The 16,244-nt window shown below is 36.8% G+C and overlaps 1 protein-coding gene across 2 annotated transcripts in view; it reads left to right on the forward strand.

The window, feature by feature from the left end:
* The first annotated feature begins 1,787 nt into the window (after nucleotides 1–1,787).
* Nucleotides 1,788–16,244, forward strand: part of LOC144956954 (phospholipid-transporting ATPase ABCA3-like) — a 45,630-nt gene continuing 31,173 nt past the window's right edge. The window contains exons 1-5 of one of the 2 annotated variants that reach the window (XM_078887799.1): nucleotides 1,788–1,923; nucleotides 2,699–3,215; nucleotides 7,052–7,282; nucleotides 8,006–8,268; nucleotides 10,498–10,738. In XM_078887799.1, coding sequence (XP_078743925.1) covers nucleotides 2,927–3,215; nucleotides 7,052–7,282; nucleotides 8,006–8,268; nucleotides 10,498–10,738 — 1,024 coding nt within the window. In that variant the 5' untranslated portion in view covers nucleotides 1,788–1,923; nucleotides 2,699–2,926. Of the gene's footprint in view, nucleotides 1,924–2,059; nucleotides 2,220–2,698; nucleotides 3,216–7,051; nucleotides 7,283–8,005; nucleotides 8,269–10,497; nucleotides 10,739–16,244 lie in introns of those variants that run through there. The other variant, XM_078887800.1, reaches the window with a different exon arrangement.

Genomic DNA, 16,244 nt, shown 5'->3' on the forward strand with positions numbered 1-16,244 from the left:
AGTAGTATAGTAGTAGTAGTAGTATTGTAGTAGCAGTAGTAGTAGTATTAGTAGTAAGCAGTAGTAGTAGTAGTAGTAGTAGTAGAGTAGTAGTAGTAGTAGTGGTAGTTGTAGTAGTAGTAGTAGTAGTAGTAGTAGTAGTAGTAGTAGTAGTAGTAGTAGTAGTAGTAGTAGTAGTAGTAGTAGTAGTAGTGCAATTCCGGAAACTCAATTTACACATAAAAGAATCGGTACTAAACCCCCCACTGTACAGTCAAGTTATCTTTTCTGACCCCCTGTCCACACAATAGTGATTGGGTAGCTGGATCTGTTATATCAGACAGGAAGTGCTTTCCGATAGATGCGCATTCTTTCTGGAAAGGTTGCCAATTTGTTGTCACTTTCCGGTTTATGGAATCCGTGGGAACTCCAGCTCAAGTTAGAGTTCGTATGGTTCTCTTCTCCTCCTTATTCTGTGGTTCTGAGTTCTGACTGCTTGATGGGTGGGGTTAGTCTTGCCAGCTATGGTCAAAGGGAATTAACTGTGTAATTAATTCATAGATTAATGTTTTTATTGCTGATGTCCCTTTTGCGTCATCAATCCATACCCCCCCCCCCCCCCCCCACCCTATCCGGCTATGTAATCTGTGGCACCATCCCCCGAAAGTAACAGAAAGTCAATATTTGTCGCACTGACCCCTCAATTTGTATTTATTTCTACATTCCTGTTTTTCGTTAGAGGTTTAGAGTTTAAGTTTGATTAAAATATTGTGGTATACACGTATGTGACATCAGTAATCGGGCTTTTCAATGAACCCAGTGTCCCTTACATACATAATAAGTAACAATAAAGTTTTTACTCTATTGAAAAACAGGAATGTTGAAATAAATACAACTTGAGGGATCAGAACGACAAATATTCACTTTCTAGTACTCTCGTGGGGTGGGGTGTTCGTGTAAGTGTGTGTGTGTGTGTGTGTTGGGGGGGGGGGGGGGTTATGGAGGATATAAGGGCCCTGATTGCCAATATCTATTTAAGATCTGGAGCCACTTCAAGGGACATCAGTAATAAAAACAATAATCTAGGAAATAACAACACGGTTATTTTCCTTTGACTATAGTTCGCAGGACTCCCCCCCCCCCCCCCCCCCCCAATCAGTCAGTATTGCCAGGTTGGCGGTTGGCATGTCTATGACGAATCTATGACCGATCCTAAGTGGAAGTGCCAGAAGGATGTGTTCAACTAAAAGAACAATCTAATTATTTTCCTTATTTTTAAACTTTAATCATCAACATCAATCTTTTGAACTGTCAAAGTGTAAGTGATATTTGAAAATACAAGAGTATTAATCGATTTTAAACTGTCAGATTTTATCAATGTCTGTTTACTTGTTTGTTTTGTTTTGTTTTATGTTTTCTTTTTGTTTTTGGCCACAAAAAAACAACAATAAAGCATCTAGTAAATTCCATGTCAGAATGTTCGCATAGTGATATCATAACTCCTCTCACCAACATATATGATTTTAAAAATTATAAGCTGCTCTGCATTTCAAAACATCAAGGGTATAGTTAAACCAGAAAGAATGATTTTAAAAAATGTATCTGGCTTAATTTTGTGTGTGTGTGTGTGCGTTTCCGGCTGGCATCATCTATTCCGAGAACCATACAAATAGGTCAGGAACCACCACGGAAACCACCAACTTTTGACCTAAAAACTTAACGTCCCTTAAATGATGTAATATCATTGGTCGAGCTAGGACAGCGCCCTTCGTCTGGTCTGTGAATCATTCAGTCTATTTTTAGACTGTGCTTTTCAGATCCATCTTCCTCGGGAATACATTTCTGTGCGTTATGGTTTCCTGAGGAAGTATATTTTGTTTACAATTCTACCGTTCCAGGACTGAAACCGTTCAGTTATTCATCTCCAGGTTGTGCATACATTTGGTAAGATATTGGCATTGGTTCCATTTTAGTGAGCTCTGAATCTATTTGAATTATTGTTGTTTAATTATGTTGATGAATGTGGCGAGCCCAGAGTCCAGAGCTACTGCACCGGTCTCTATCTATAACTACTGCAGCAGTCGGACCCTGTTTACATTTTCATGTCACGTTGAACTTTTAACTTTGTGCAACGATTGCTATCTGTGATATTTTTCTTTTCTAGAATATCGTTCTCCTGTATTCATTGATTTCGTTGCTCATCTGAGTTGAATATGTGGACAGCTTGAGGTGGCTAGTAAGTAGGTACTCACGCAGGGAAGTAATAAATCCCTTTTTACTGGACTGTCAGAGTCAGAGATCATTAGGAAGTACAGGAAGAAAAATGGCGGTCCTGTTGGCACTGGTTAAAGAGCGAAGGGTCTAAAAAAAAATAAAAAAATCTTGCTTTATTTACACAGAGATTTAAAATTTAAAGTAAAATCTCTCTCTCTCTCTCTCTCTCTCTCTCTCTCTCTCTCTCTCTCTCTCTCTCTCTCTCTCTCTCTCTCTCTCTCTCTCTCTCGTCTATGTCTCCTTATACTTATATTGTTTATATCCATTTGAAAATTATTCTAGTAGGGAGCGTTTCAATCATTGTTATTATATTATACCACGAACCGTGAGTTCGTTTTATTCCCATTTTTTTTCATCCAGGGCCTTATTTGTATGATTTCACTTTTTTTTAAAAGAAAGTCAGATTGTGAGGTGAAAAATAATTTGTCTTTTAATTCATTTTCAGAGACTTCAATATGAAGAAAATACAAAGGATGTGAAACACTCTCATGATCTCATCAAGAATTCATTGGGAATTTGTTATTTCAAAGGATTATTTCAAACTATAGTACCATATTATAATTATACTTAGTCGAACACAATCTATTCCAGGTTAAAAATTTAAATAGTGAACATTGAAATATTAGATTATTATTGTTAGAATTTCTGTTGCCAGATTGAATTGATATCAGCCATGGCTTTCTTCAGCCAAATCCGTCTCATGTTGTGGAAGAATTGGATCTTGCAGCGCCGGAGAATTTGTGTATCTATTTTTGAAATTCTTCTTCCCTTGTTTTTTGTCGCGATCCTTGTGCTTTTGAGGAGCGTGGTCGATTCAAAACCTGTAGAGAAGCCGACCATCTATGATAAAGAGTTTGTGAGAACTAACTGGCAACAGAATTCGGTGATTGGATACACTCCACCAGGAAAGGAGGTGGACAAACTGATGACCCATATGAGAGAGTTGTATATTCATGATTTTGGTAAGAGAAATATGTAGAAATGAATTAGGAAAACTAATAAACAAATATGAGTATAATGATAATAACTTTAACTTTAAAACAGCTTTTTAAAAAAGTACAAAATACCAAACATGGAATGTTTCGGCTCAAAATCCTTCTTCAGCCAACAACAAATAAAAACAATCAATACATAGTAACATTACTTAAAAACCCAGATAGACGGCATTGATATCTATCGGGGATTTTAAGTATTGGATTTATGTTTTGATTGTTTTTTTTTGTTATTGGCTAATGAAGGGTTTTGAGCCCGAAACATTCCATGTTTGGTATTTTGTACTTTTTTTTTAAAGCTGTTCTATTCATTTTTTGTTCATTCCTTTTTACAGTCCACAGCTTAGTATTGCTTAGAAATGAATTGGCAGATTGATGTTTTGTTTACCATATTTTAATTCAGAAAAGTAAGTGGAGCAGGCACTTATGTGAAGAGCCCCCATCATTGCCCCGAAATTTTTATTCTCTATTGTCTTCTGGCACTTTCCTACTCACTTCATTTCTTGTTTACCGTATTTCTATCCTTTAAATCAGGATTAATGTCCCTTACAGTAGACACATAGATAAACACGCCCCTCGGATATTCGCCATAATGTAAACAATGGCAGTGATTGGTTAACAAATCAAACTACACATGTTTTACTATCGATGGTATGTGTCTTAGTAAAATCTCCACTGTTATACTGCTTGATCAAAAGAACCAAAAGAGAAGACTATGTATAAATTTAAACGTTTATAATATGATCAAGAAAATCGTGTGATAACTTGTCACCCATTTGGCGGTTTAAAAACAATGACAATGATCAGAGAGATGTCGATTTCATTCACGTTATTGTTTATAAACAACCAACTATGTTTGTCCGCGAATGTGTAAAGGTGTGTCACAAATACCATGTTTTGATCGGTCAAAAATCGACTGGTTATTTCTTCATTCGTTTAGTAACCAAAAGACTAGAGGGTTTGAAGTCACGACTTTTCATCTATATTATTCATTGGTTTCCCTGAGCATCCTGATAGATTCAATTGTAGAGCATTTATATAGGGCAATGTTTACTAAATTAGGTGCTTAAAGCACTTTACAAGGTGTTCCTAGCCAACAGCAACACTTAACATGTAGGATGAGACATGACACCTGGTCTTTGGTATTACATTTAATTTTTCATTGACATGAACAATGTCAACACTGTTAACGGCCAGGTTCTCATTTTACAACTGTCCATTAGCTCATATTCATGATCACTCTAAACAATCACTCTCCATTAGGTCATATCCACGATCATTCTAAAGAATCACTGTCAATTAGCTCATATCCATGATCACTAAAGAATCACTGTCCATTAGCTCATATCCATGATCACTAAAGAATCACTGTCCATTAGCTCATATCCATGATCACTAAAGAATCATTGTCCATTAGCTCATATCCATGATCACTAAAGAATCACTGTCCATTAGCTCATATCCATGATCACTAAAGAATCACTGTCCATTAGCTCGTATCCATGATCACTAAAGAATCACTGTCCATTAGCTCATATCCATGATCACTAAAGAATCACTCTCCATTAGCTCATATCCATGATCATTCTAAAGAATCACTGTCTATTAGCTCATATCCATGATCACTAAAGAATCACTGTCCATTAGCTCATATCCATGATCACTAAAGAATCACTGTCCATTAGCTCATATCCATGATCATTCTAAAGAATCACTGTCTATTAGCTCATATCCATGATCACTAAAGAATCACTGTCCATTAGCTCATATCCATGATCATTCTAAAGAATCACTGTCCATTAGCTCATATCCATGTTCACTCTAAAGAATCACTGTCCATTAGCTCGTATCTATGATCACTAAAGAATCCTTGTCAATTAGCTCATATCCATGATCACTAAAGAATCACTGTCCATCACTGCTCGTATCCATGATCACTCTAAGAATCACTGTCCATTCATCATACTTCTGGATTATTTTTCTTTACCGCTGTATTGGATTGTTTTCAATGTATATACATCTCCCACCAATTTCTATTCTACCCTTTGCCACCCCCTCCCCACCCTTCTTTAAAAAAAAATTTGCACCACATTTATGTGTTCAAACCGATTTTAATATTCAAAATGATGTTTTGGACTGGTTTGAGTCTTATCTTTCTGACCGCACACAGTGTGTTGCCATTGAAGATTCTCTTTCTGATATTAGTGTTCTGCAGTTTGGGGTACCCCAGGGTTCTGTCCTGGGGCCCATCTTATATACCTTGTATACAACACCCATAAATGCTATAATCTCAGCGTATGAGTTGAATTTTCACTTGTATGCCTACGATACTCAAATTTATTTCCCTGTTACTAATGATACGAAAGTGGACATTGTATCTCGAGTGGAAGCGTGCGTGAAAGACATAAAAGATTGGATGGTTTTAAATAAATTAAAGTTAAATGAGGATAAAACGGAAATAATCATTTTTTATGGAAATAACCGGAAAAGAACAGAAATAGAATCATTGAGCATTGCTGGTAGTCAAATTAAGATTGTAAATGGTGGAAATGTCAGGAATTTAGGTGCATATTTAGATTCACGATTGTGTATGGACGCTCATGTTAGTAAAGTTGCTCAGATTTGTCATCTTCATCTCCATAAAATTGATAGAATTAGACATCTTTTGGATACTGAGACTGTCAAAACATTAATGACATCATTTGTACTTAACGAATAGATTACTGTAACGCTCTGTTACAATCGTCACCAAAATATATCATTAGACAGCTCCAGAAAGTGGAAAATAGAGCTGCTAGAATGGTGACTGGTTGTGGGGTGAAAGAGCATGTAACCCCGGTTTTAATATCTTTGCATTGGCTCCCTGTTAACAGCCGAATTATGTTCAAAATTTTATGCTATGCTTTTAAATGTTTTAATAAGACAGCTCCTGTATACCTACAAAACATGGTTAATCTCTATTTGCCGGAGAGAGAACTTAGATCCAGTGGTCATGATCTCTTCCAGGTTCCTCGCTGTAGGTCGTCTTTTAGTGAGAGATCTTTTAGCGAGAGATCTTTTAGCCAGTCGGCACCCGTCTTATGGAACCAACTGCATTCATCCCTCAAAAAATGTCCGACATTTGAAAACTTTAAAAAGAAACTTAAAACGCACTCTTTAGGAAATCATTTGATGTTTAACATTTATATTAGGCCTACATGTTATAGATATCCTAAATTTTCATCTTGTAGCACAGTGCGTGGTAATTAAATTACAAATTGATTAATGCTATTCCAATATGATAGATTTTATGCTTAAATTATCGATTTATTGTTGTGTTTGATTTGCATTGTAAAGCGCCTCTGAGCACATTGTGGATCTAGGCCCTATATAAATTCATTCATTATTCATTATTATTATGCGTTGTTTTATTTTCCACTCAATTTGGCCCCCTCTAAGTTACCTAGCGAATGCTTATGGTTTACATTCCAAGGTTTTTCTTCTACAAAGAGGATGTAGTGAATATTTCTCTGTCTCTATCTGGCTTTTAAAAAATCATGTATTGATGTTTTCATTGCTTTTTGTTGTTGGTTAAAGAAGGGTTTTGAGCCTGAAACATTCCATGTTTGGTATTCTGTTCTTTTATGAAGCTGTTTTATACATTTTTGTTTATTACTTTCTAATGAAGATGATGTGGTGGTGGTGATTGTCATCATAGTGGAAGAGTTGATGATGTGTGGTCACATTTACAAGGAATATCCGAGCTCGGATAATTTTTGTTTCCCCGTACATTCATATCTTATATTCTTTATTATTTTCTTTCCCAGTGTCTACAACTATCAAAAGTTTTGAAGACGAGAAGGCCATGGAAGACTACTCCAAACTTCATTCGGATAAGATTGAGTTATGCATCACTTTTCTCAATGTCAAGGATGGTGTGAATGACAGTCTTCCCAATGACCTCCGCTACGCTGTTCGACCTCCCAGTGACACTGAATGGAGAACCCGCATGACGTATGATCAATTTCAGACAAACACTCCAAGAATAGATTTTAATGGTAAGTTGTTCAAATGTTGTACCTCTCTTTAATTTTACTCTGTCAACCTTAAGTATAGTAGTACTTATAATGGTGATAATAGTTACATGAATTATATTAATGAAAATAATCAAAATAATAATAATACCTAATAATGATAATGATAATAATAATAATGATGATGATAATAATAATAATAATAATAATAATAATAATAATAATAATAATAATAATAATAATAATAATAATAATAATAATAATAATAATAATGAATTAATTAATTATATAATTTATTTTAGTATAAAAAAAAAAAAGACTTAAATTGTGGCCATTATTGTCAGGTGTTGTCATATTTTGTATATATTTGTTCAGCAATGTGGTCTTGTGGTATGACACTTGCTTTCGGATTGGAAGGTCCTGGGTTCGAACCACACTGAGCAGCTTATAGTTGAGCCCCTGGAAAAGGCTCTTTACTTACATTCTCTCACTATACTCCAGTGTGAAATGAATACCTGCCCGTTAACAGTGTTGACTCTGTCAGAAAAAAAGTTGCAATATCGCCTAACAGGCGTCCTGTCTTGTCCTCCATGTTTAGTGTTGCTGTTGGCTAGGGAGCCCTTTCAAAGCGCTTTGACCACGGTCATTGATTGCACCAAATTAGTGGGTAATCTGTAGAGTGAAAATATTTTTTAAAAATCAACTTATTCTTATTTGTTAAAAACTTGCTCTGGGTTTCCGTTTCAGACTATTCAAAAAGGTCAGTACTGGTGGCCGAGAGACTTATGGGTGAGTCTCTAATCAAATACTGGCAATCAAATACATCTGGCAACCCAGGTGAAATGAATCACACCGTCTGGACACAACGCATGGCCTACCCTCCTTACGTTAAAGACCCGATGATCGACGTCATACAGACATCGCTTCCCAACTTTCTGATCTTTAGTCTGATACTCTGCGTCGTCATCAACACCAAGAATCTGGTCTATGAGAAGGAGAGAAAACTTAAGGTGAGTGACTTTCCGTTTAGGTTTTTATTGCTTTTGTTATTGTCTGAAGAAGGGTTTTGAGCCCAAAACATTCTGTATTTGGTTGTTGTTTTTTTTAAGCTGTTATATTTATCCATACGTGTGGTCTGTGCTTCTTTATGGCAGCGAATGTTGGAAGATTAACAAAGAATGTGAACTTAGAATAACTGCAGCCGAAATTTGGTTTTATAGACGCATTCTTAGAATCTCATGGAAAGATAAAATAAAAAACGAGGAGGTATTAAAAGAAATTGGAGTACGACCAACTTTGGTAAACACCATCAGAAAAAGACAGTTAAAATTTCTCTGACATATTTACAGAAAAAATGGTATTGAAAAGATTGTACTTACGGGTAAAATTGATGGGAAGAAAAGAAGAGGGAGACAGAGGATAGATTATATTGACAATCTGAACAGATGGATTGGTGGAGGAGGAACAGGAATCGAGATATTGAGAAGATCTGAGGACAGATATGGTTGGAGGGACATGATCGCCGATGTCTGCAACAGGCCTGGCACTTAATGAATCATTTTTGCTCATTACATAGATGCTAACATTTTACAAAAAAATTATTATGTAATGAACAAAAAATGAATATGATAGCTTCAAAATACAATTTTTAAAAGACCAAAATAGCAAACATATGATTTTTCAGGCTCAAAACCCTTCTTCAGCCAATAACGAAAACAAAAAGCGTGGAATGGTGCAATTTATTTTTACACAAATAATTATTTATTTATTTTGACATCAGAATCGATAATATAAAAAATTTCATTTACAAATAATTATTTATTATTTATTTATTCTCACAATAGGTATGATAAATAATATGGTAGAAAATTCATACATTAATGATTACTTATTTTCTCAATAGAGATGATAGTATATGTCATGGTCTCAAGTGAGTAAAGAGCTACTCGACTATGCATAAAGATATGTAGAATAAGGCCCCAGAATTTACTAGTTACTTTAAATGAAAAACAATTAACGATTTGTTTAAGATGAAATAAAAAGAAAAATGAAATTTAATTAAATGAGATGAATAGGGATTATGGCCGTTATAAATAGAAAGATTGAGATATTACGTAACTTATGACAATATAATATCTGGTTTGTAAGGCTCCACTTGCAGGCAGTTGAGAAGTGTTGAATTGTCTATTCCTCCGACGGCGGGCTCAGGTTTGTAAGGTTCCTTGATCTGTCGAAGACTGCACTGTCAAAGGTAAAAGCTCCAGCGTCTTGATGGTGGAGATAAAATATCCACAAAGTACCAAAAGATAAAAATCTTCAAATATATAATGTGAGGAATGGAGCGGCTGGCCGTCCGGCATAGATTGTAGAGAGAAGTGAGTGTAGAATGTTAGACCTATCAGCTTTTATAATAAGTGGCTACGTGACAGAATGTAGAACGAAAAGTATTCACTAATTAGAAATTAATTCGAGGGAAGGCTATAAAAGGAAAGATGATCTAATATTAGAAGGTAAAGTTTTTCTAAGCCTACCGAAATATTACTGGAGTGAGATGAATTCAGTTCTTATTAAAATAAAAATTAATAAGGTAATTGTGAACAATCTTTACTGTGACAGTATAGTTTAAAATTCATACATCATTTGTGTATTTCAATTATAGAGACAACGATGTTGTAAAAAAGATTTTTCCTGGGTGGGGTTCTTGGCCTCCCATAGTGCAGGCCGGTAGTTGCTGTGTCTTCTATCCCCCTGTATCTGTTTTCCTATTTGCTTTCTGTCTGTGTCTTGGAATGAGATACTTGATTTTGGCCTGGCCATGCCCGGAGTCCTTGGCTGGGAGGAAAACAGTCAAATGCATAGTTACTGTTTTGGGAGATGATAATATTTTCCTTGTAAATCATCTCTCTGTTATGTATTATTATATTTGTTATTTTGAATGTATAATGTAAGCATTTGAGTTTATTCCTCTAAGTTGGATCTTGTGCTTGTGTCCGGATGAAACTTAGAGGTGATCTCAAACCAAGTAAATTGATGGTATGCTCTTGGAATCTACATTTGATCCCTATTTGTTGCCAGTTCCCCTATGTCTTACTTTTTATTGGGTGCTTTAATTGTAAATCTAGAACTTTTTACTTCCCATTTTCTTCCTTTTTACTGGCGCTGATATGACCTAAATGTGTTGCAAGCGCCGTGCGTAAAACCCATAAAAACAAACATTTTTGAACGATTCTCCCCTCCAGGAATCTATGAAACTGATGGGCCTGAAGGCTTCTGCTCACTGGGTGTCCTGGTTCATCACCTTCTGCATTTATTTGATTCCAGTCCTAGTGGTCTACGCCATCATGCTGGGGGCTCCCATCATCGCCGACAAGGGGCCGATCCTACAGCAATCCGATCCCAGTGTCGTCTTTGTGTTTCTGCTATCGTACGGCATCGCCACCATCACATTTTGTTTCATGATCTCGGCCGTGGTTCAGAAAGGTGAGGTCAATTTTAAATCCTGTTAACAGTCTGAATGGCGTCTTTAACCTTCGTGAGGATCCAGGCTTGAGAATTTTTGTTAAATTGATCGACATTTTAAGGACAAATTTTCTGGCTAAATATTTTACTTCATGTTTTTTCCAGAGTACGACAATAAACTGGTTAAGAAAAAGACAAAACAGAAAAGAAAAAGGAGTCCTTAAGAGCCAAGAGGCCTATGGAGCCAGAGTGAAATGGACAATAGCAATTACTTACTACCCTTTGGATAGGATGCTTGTCTATTGCAAAGTACTTTCCACCAGCTACCCAATCAGGGGTCAGAAAATAAAAAAATCCAGACTGCACCCATGATTCGATCTCTGTCCCTTTGCATGTGAAGTGAGTGCTCTACCAACTGAGCCTTTAGGACCCCTAGAGTATCTTTAAAGGTCTCAATATTGTGCTTCTATGTGGTCTAGTGGTACTCACATTTACTCACATTCTCTCACCGTACTCAGGTGTAAAACGAGTACCTGGCCGTTAACAGCGTTGTCTTTGTCCAAACAAAAATTTGTAATATCGCCTAACAGGCGTCATGTCCCGTTCTAAATGTTATGTGTTGCTGTTGGCCAGGGACCCCTTGTAAAGCGCTTTGAGCACGTTTAGTGGATATTGCGCTATATAAAAGCTCAAGTTTAAGTTTATTGTTCAAAAGCTTGAAAACAGCTGGTGGGTTGTCTTGTGGACAGGACGTATTTGGGTAGGACGAGAGTACAAAGGGCTGTCACCATTAGACGGAGGAATATGGAAGCTATACGAAGCTGACAGAAGCTGTGGACTGTAAGAATTCATGAACAAAATTGAATAGAACAACTTTGAAAAAGAACAAATACCATACACAGAATGTTTTGGGCTCAAAACCCTCCTTCATCCAATAACAAATGCAATAAAAACATTAATTCATCACTTTAAATCCAGAAAGACGGCAGAGAAAATAATATTGATAATAATAATAATAATAATAATAATAATAATAATAATATAATAATAATAATAATAATAATAATAATAATAATAATAATAATAATAATAATAATATAAGATAATAATAATGATAATGATAATAATAATAATAATGATAATAATAATAATAATAATAATAATAATAATAATAATAATAATAATAATAATAATAATAATAATAATAATATAATAATATAAAATAATAATAATAATATAATAATAATATAATGATAATGATAATGATAATGATAATAATGATAATGATAATATATAATAATAATAATAATAATAATAATAATAATAATAATAATAATAATAATAATAATAATAATAATAAATATAATAATAATAATAATAATAATAATAATAATAATAATAAGAAGAAGAAGAAGAAGAAGAAGAAGAAGAAGAAGAAGAAGAAGAAGAAGAAGAAGAAGACGAAGAAGAATAGTAACATAACATAACATATGGTATAGGGCGAAATAGGATAAAATGCCTTGAGTGCCCTTAATATTAAATTGATTGAAATATTACAATAATGATACATGTGGTAAAGATAGTATATAGCAATGACTATCCCGCACAAATCTTTGGGCCTCTTTTTCGCTCACGAAGTGCCCAAATTCGCGTCAAAATATGGGACGAAGCCGTTTGGTATATGCTATTTTTAAAAAATTAATTACGACGCTGTTTATCGATGAATATGACTGAAAGTTGGCACACAGTTAGATAAAAGGTCATTTTAGATTATATCAAGCGACAAAATTCGTACGATTACAAGAAGACCGTTAAAAATAGTTTTTTACTCTTTGGAGTAAAATATTTCTAAAACTACCGGGCGTGTAGGTTTTGTCGCTGACAAGGTAATACATGAACATTTCTTCTTTTAGGTTGTAAAATTTCATATGAACATGACGAGTACTTTTCCCGTATTTTTCAAAACACTATCCTAATTTGTTCCTCATTTGTAAAAGACAAAGCCATTTTGCTCTCCCGACGGATTATCACCTTGTCGTGGTGGGAGGGCTTGCGTATCTCGAACCTCGGACCTCTAATAAGAGAAAAAAGGAGAGAGATCAGACGAAGAGTAATCCACCGGCCCTCCAGGAATGGGGGTTGAGCGTAGGGCTAACAACCCACCTCATAAAAAGCAAACTGTTACAGAAACAGAAACCAGACGTAAATCCACAACCGGCGGCAGCAAAGAAGCGGACCAGAATACTGGCTTCATGACGGTAGGAGGTCAAAGCCGAAAGGACGCCCCCAACCAGATTGCAGATCTGTTGTCACCAAAACGCAAGCTCAATGTCTCGTGCTGGAATGTTAGGACCCTATATCAAACAGGAAAACTGGCACAAGCCTAGCGCGAGATGTTGAACTACAAGATCGATTTGCTAGGCATATCAGAGGCAAGATGGACAGGAGCTGGGAAGCGCCAACTCTCAAATGGCGACCTGATCATTTGGTCAGGACGAAAGGATGACCAACACAGAGAAGGTGTTGCCCTCTTGATAGCCAGGCAAAACAACAAGTCACTATTGGAATGGAAACCGATAAGTGAAAGACTTTTATACACAAGACACAACTCAAAATACACCAAGCTATCAATCCTCACATGCTACGCACCTACAGAGGATTCAGATGAAGAAAACAAAGAAGAATTTTACGATATTCTAAGAATGGCCGTTGAAAACATTCCAAGACATGATATGCTCATGATCATCGGAGACCTTAATGCTAGAGTTGGCAATACACAAACAAATCAGTCCGTTGGAAAGGAGGGCATAGGAGTAATGAACAACAATGGAAGCAGACTGGCAGAATTTTGTGAAGAACACAACTTCATTATTGGTGGAACTTTCTTCCCACACAAAAACATCCACAAATTGACATGGAAATCACCAGATGGGAAAACAGAAAGTCAGATAGACCATATAATTATCAACAGAAAATGGAAGAGCAGCTTAAACGATGTCAGAGTCAGACGATTGGCAGACATTGGAAGTGACCACCATCTTGTCACAGCCAAAATCTCTACTAAATTGATGAAAACAAAAATAGCAAAACAGAAGGAGAAACGTTTCAACACAGATAAATTGAAAATCCCAGATATCCAAAACAATTTCATATCTCAGTAAGAAACAAATTCAGTGCAATACAAGATATTACAAACATGACAATCCAAGATTTCAACCACGTCATGCAGGAAAGTGCCACTGAACACTTAGGACACAATAAATCCAATACAGAGAATTGGATATCAGCAAGGTCATGGGAGCTCATTAACCAAAGAAAATCAATCAAACTGAATCTCCTGAACGCTAAATCCCCCCGACTGAAAGAAAGGCTATCCAGTGAATACTCATTGAAGGATAAAGAAGTGAAAAAATCCACAAGGAAAGACAAAAGAGATTTTGCAGAAAATTTAGCAACTGAAGCAGAAAATGCAGCTGTAAGACAAGACACACAAACACTATACAAAATCACAAAAAAGCTCTCGGGAAACAGAAGTTATGGTCAAGAGAAACCATTAAAATCCCAAGATGGTAGTGTCATCACAGACGAAAAGGAGAAAATTGAAAGATGGAGAGAATATTTCGCAAACCTTCTGAACAGACCAGACCCATCTTCTTACACAGATATCCCAGAAGCAGAAATGGACGTAGAGGTTAATCTTGGTCCAATCACTGAGCATGAGGTGCACGAGGCAATACAACAACAAAAAAAATGGCAAGGCCCCAGGTATTGACAAAATCAGTGCGGAAATGCTTAAAGCGAACTCGCAAGAAATGTCCAAAATTCTCAGTAAATTGTTCACCAACATTTGGGAAAAGAAAGAAATACTAGAGGATTGGCAGAAAGGCATCATCCATAAAATAGCCAAGAAAGGAGACCTAGGAAATTGTGCTAACTGGCGTGGAATCACACTCCTGTCCGTAACGAGCAACATTTTTAATAGAATCCTTCTGAAAAGAATCTCACCTCACATTGAAAACATTCTTAGAAAAGAGCAGGCAGGGTTCAGAAAAGGGAAGTCATGTAGTGACCACATATTTACCCTGAGACAAATCCTGGAGCAAAGCATTGAATGGAACAGCCCCCTCTACACCATTTTTGTCGATTTTGAAAAAGCCTTTGACAGCTTACACAGAGAGTCCCTGTGGAAAATACTCCGCCATTATGGTATACCGATGAAGATAGTCAACCTAATCAAAGCAATGTACAGCAACTACCAATGCCAAGTGATCTGTGGTAACAATTTAACAGACAGCTTTAATGTAACAACTGGTGTAAAACAAGGCTGCATACTCTCCCCGCTTCTGTTTATCCTGGCTCTAGACTGGCTCATGAAAAATACAATTGATGGTAAGAAGAGAGGCATTCGCTGGACACTGACATCCTTTCTGGAAGATATAGACTACGCAGATGATATCGCGTTAGTTTCCAGTACACACAGAGACGCCTCAGAGAAACTAAACGTACTACACAAGAACGCCTCGAAAATTGGACTGAAAATAAATTTCGATAAGACTGTGTACATTAGGGTGAATCCAAAACATGACAGTGAAATTAGGATAGATGAACATATAATTGAAGAGGTAACAGAGTTCTCCTACCTCGGATCCAAAATAACAGACGATGGAAATGCAGAACACGATATCAAGCACAGAATTCAAAAGGCAAATCAGGCTTTCGGCATGCTGAAAAACTTTTGGAAATCAAAGCAGATGGGAAGAGAAAGCGGGGAAGACCCAAAGAAACCTGGCGAAGGACCATGGAGAAAGAATTAAAGGAAGCAGGCCTGTCCTGGAATACAGCCACCGCAAAAGCAGCCGATCGCAAAAAATGGAGATGTCGGGTGGATGCCCTATGTGCCCCAAGGCCCGAAGAGGATTAAGTAAGTAGTAAGTAAAGCCATTTTGCCCCCCTACAGCCCGAATCACAAGTTCAAAACGATTTGGCACCAAACAGCGGCTGAGCGAGTCGTGGCAAAGCGCTTTCTGATTGGTTGACCTCGTTTTAAAGTTCATGACTAGTAGCGGCGGGCATTCGGAACATTTTCATGTTCCTGGTACGATTGTGTTCCTGGTGGCGTTGTTCCTGGTACGGAACCTGTTCCTGGTGCGATTGTTCCGGTCGAAGAGAGTTTCGTATCAGTCATGTCCTAAGTAGTACGGCGCATAGATGACACGGGTACGACGTTCGTACTCGTGTTTGTGGTACCAAACAGACAGACGAGAGGTTTCGTACTCGTGTTTGTGATACCAACCACAGACAGACGAGAGGTTCAGATTGGAGGGAGGGACGTAGGCTGGTTTGCGTGCTCTCTCTCTCTCTACACACACACACACACACACACACACACACACACACACACACACAATAACAGTAACATGACCAGGAACTTGTTCCTGGTGGAGGTTCCTGGTACTAGTTCCTGGTTGAGCTATGTTCCTGGTGTTACTGTTCTCGATAACCAAAACCCGTGCGGCACTAATGACTA

The sequence above is a fragment of the Berghia stephanieae genome, chromosome 11 (genome assembly GCF_034508935.2).
Source record: "Berghia stephanieae isolate SIO BIC M18660-M18661 chromosome 11, UCSD_Bste_1.3, whole genome shotgun sequence".
NCBI classification, from domain to species: domain Eukaryota; kingdom Metazoa; phylum Mollusca; class Gastropoda; order Nudibranchia; family Aeolidiidae; genus Berghia; species Berghia stephanieae.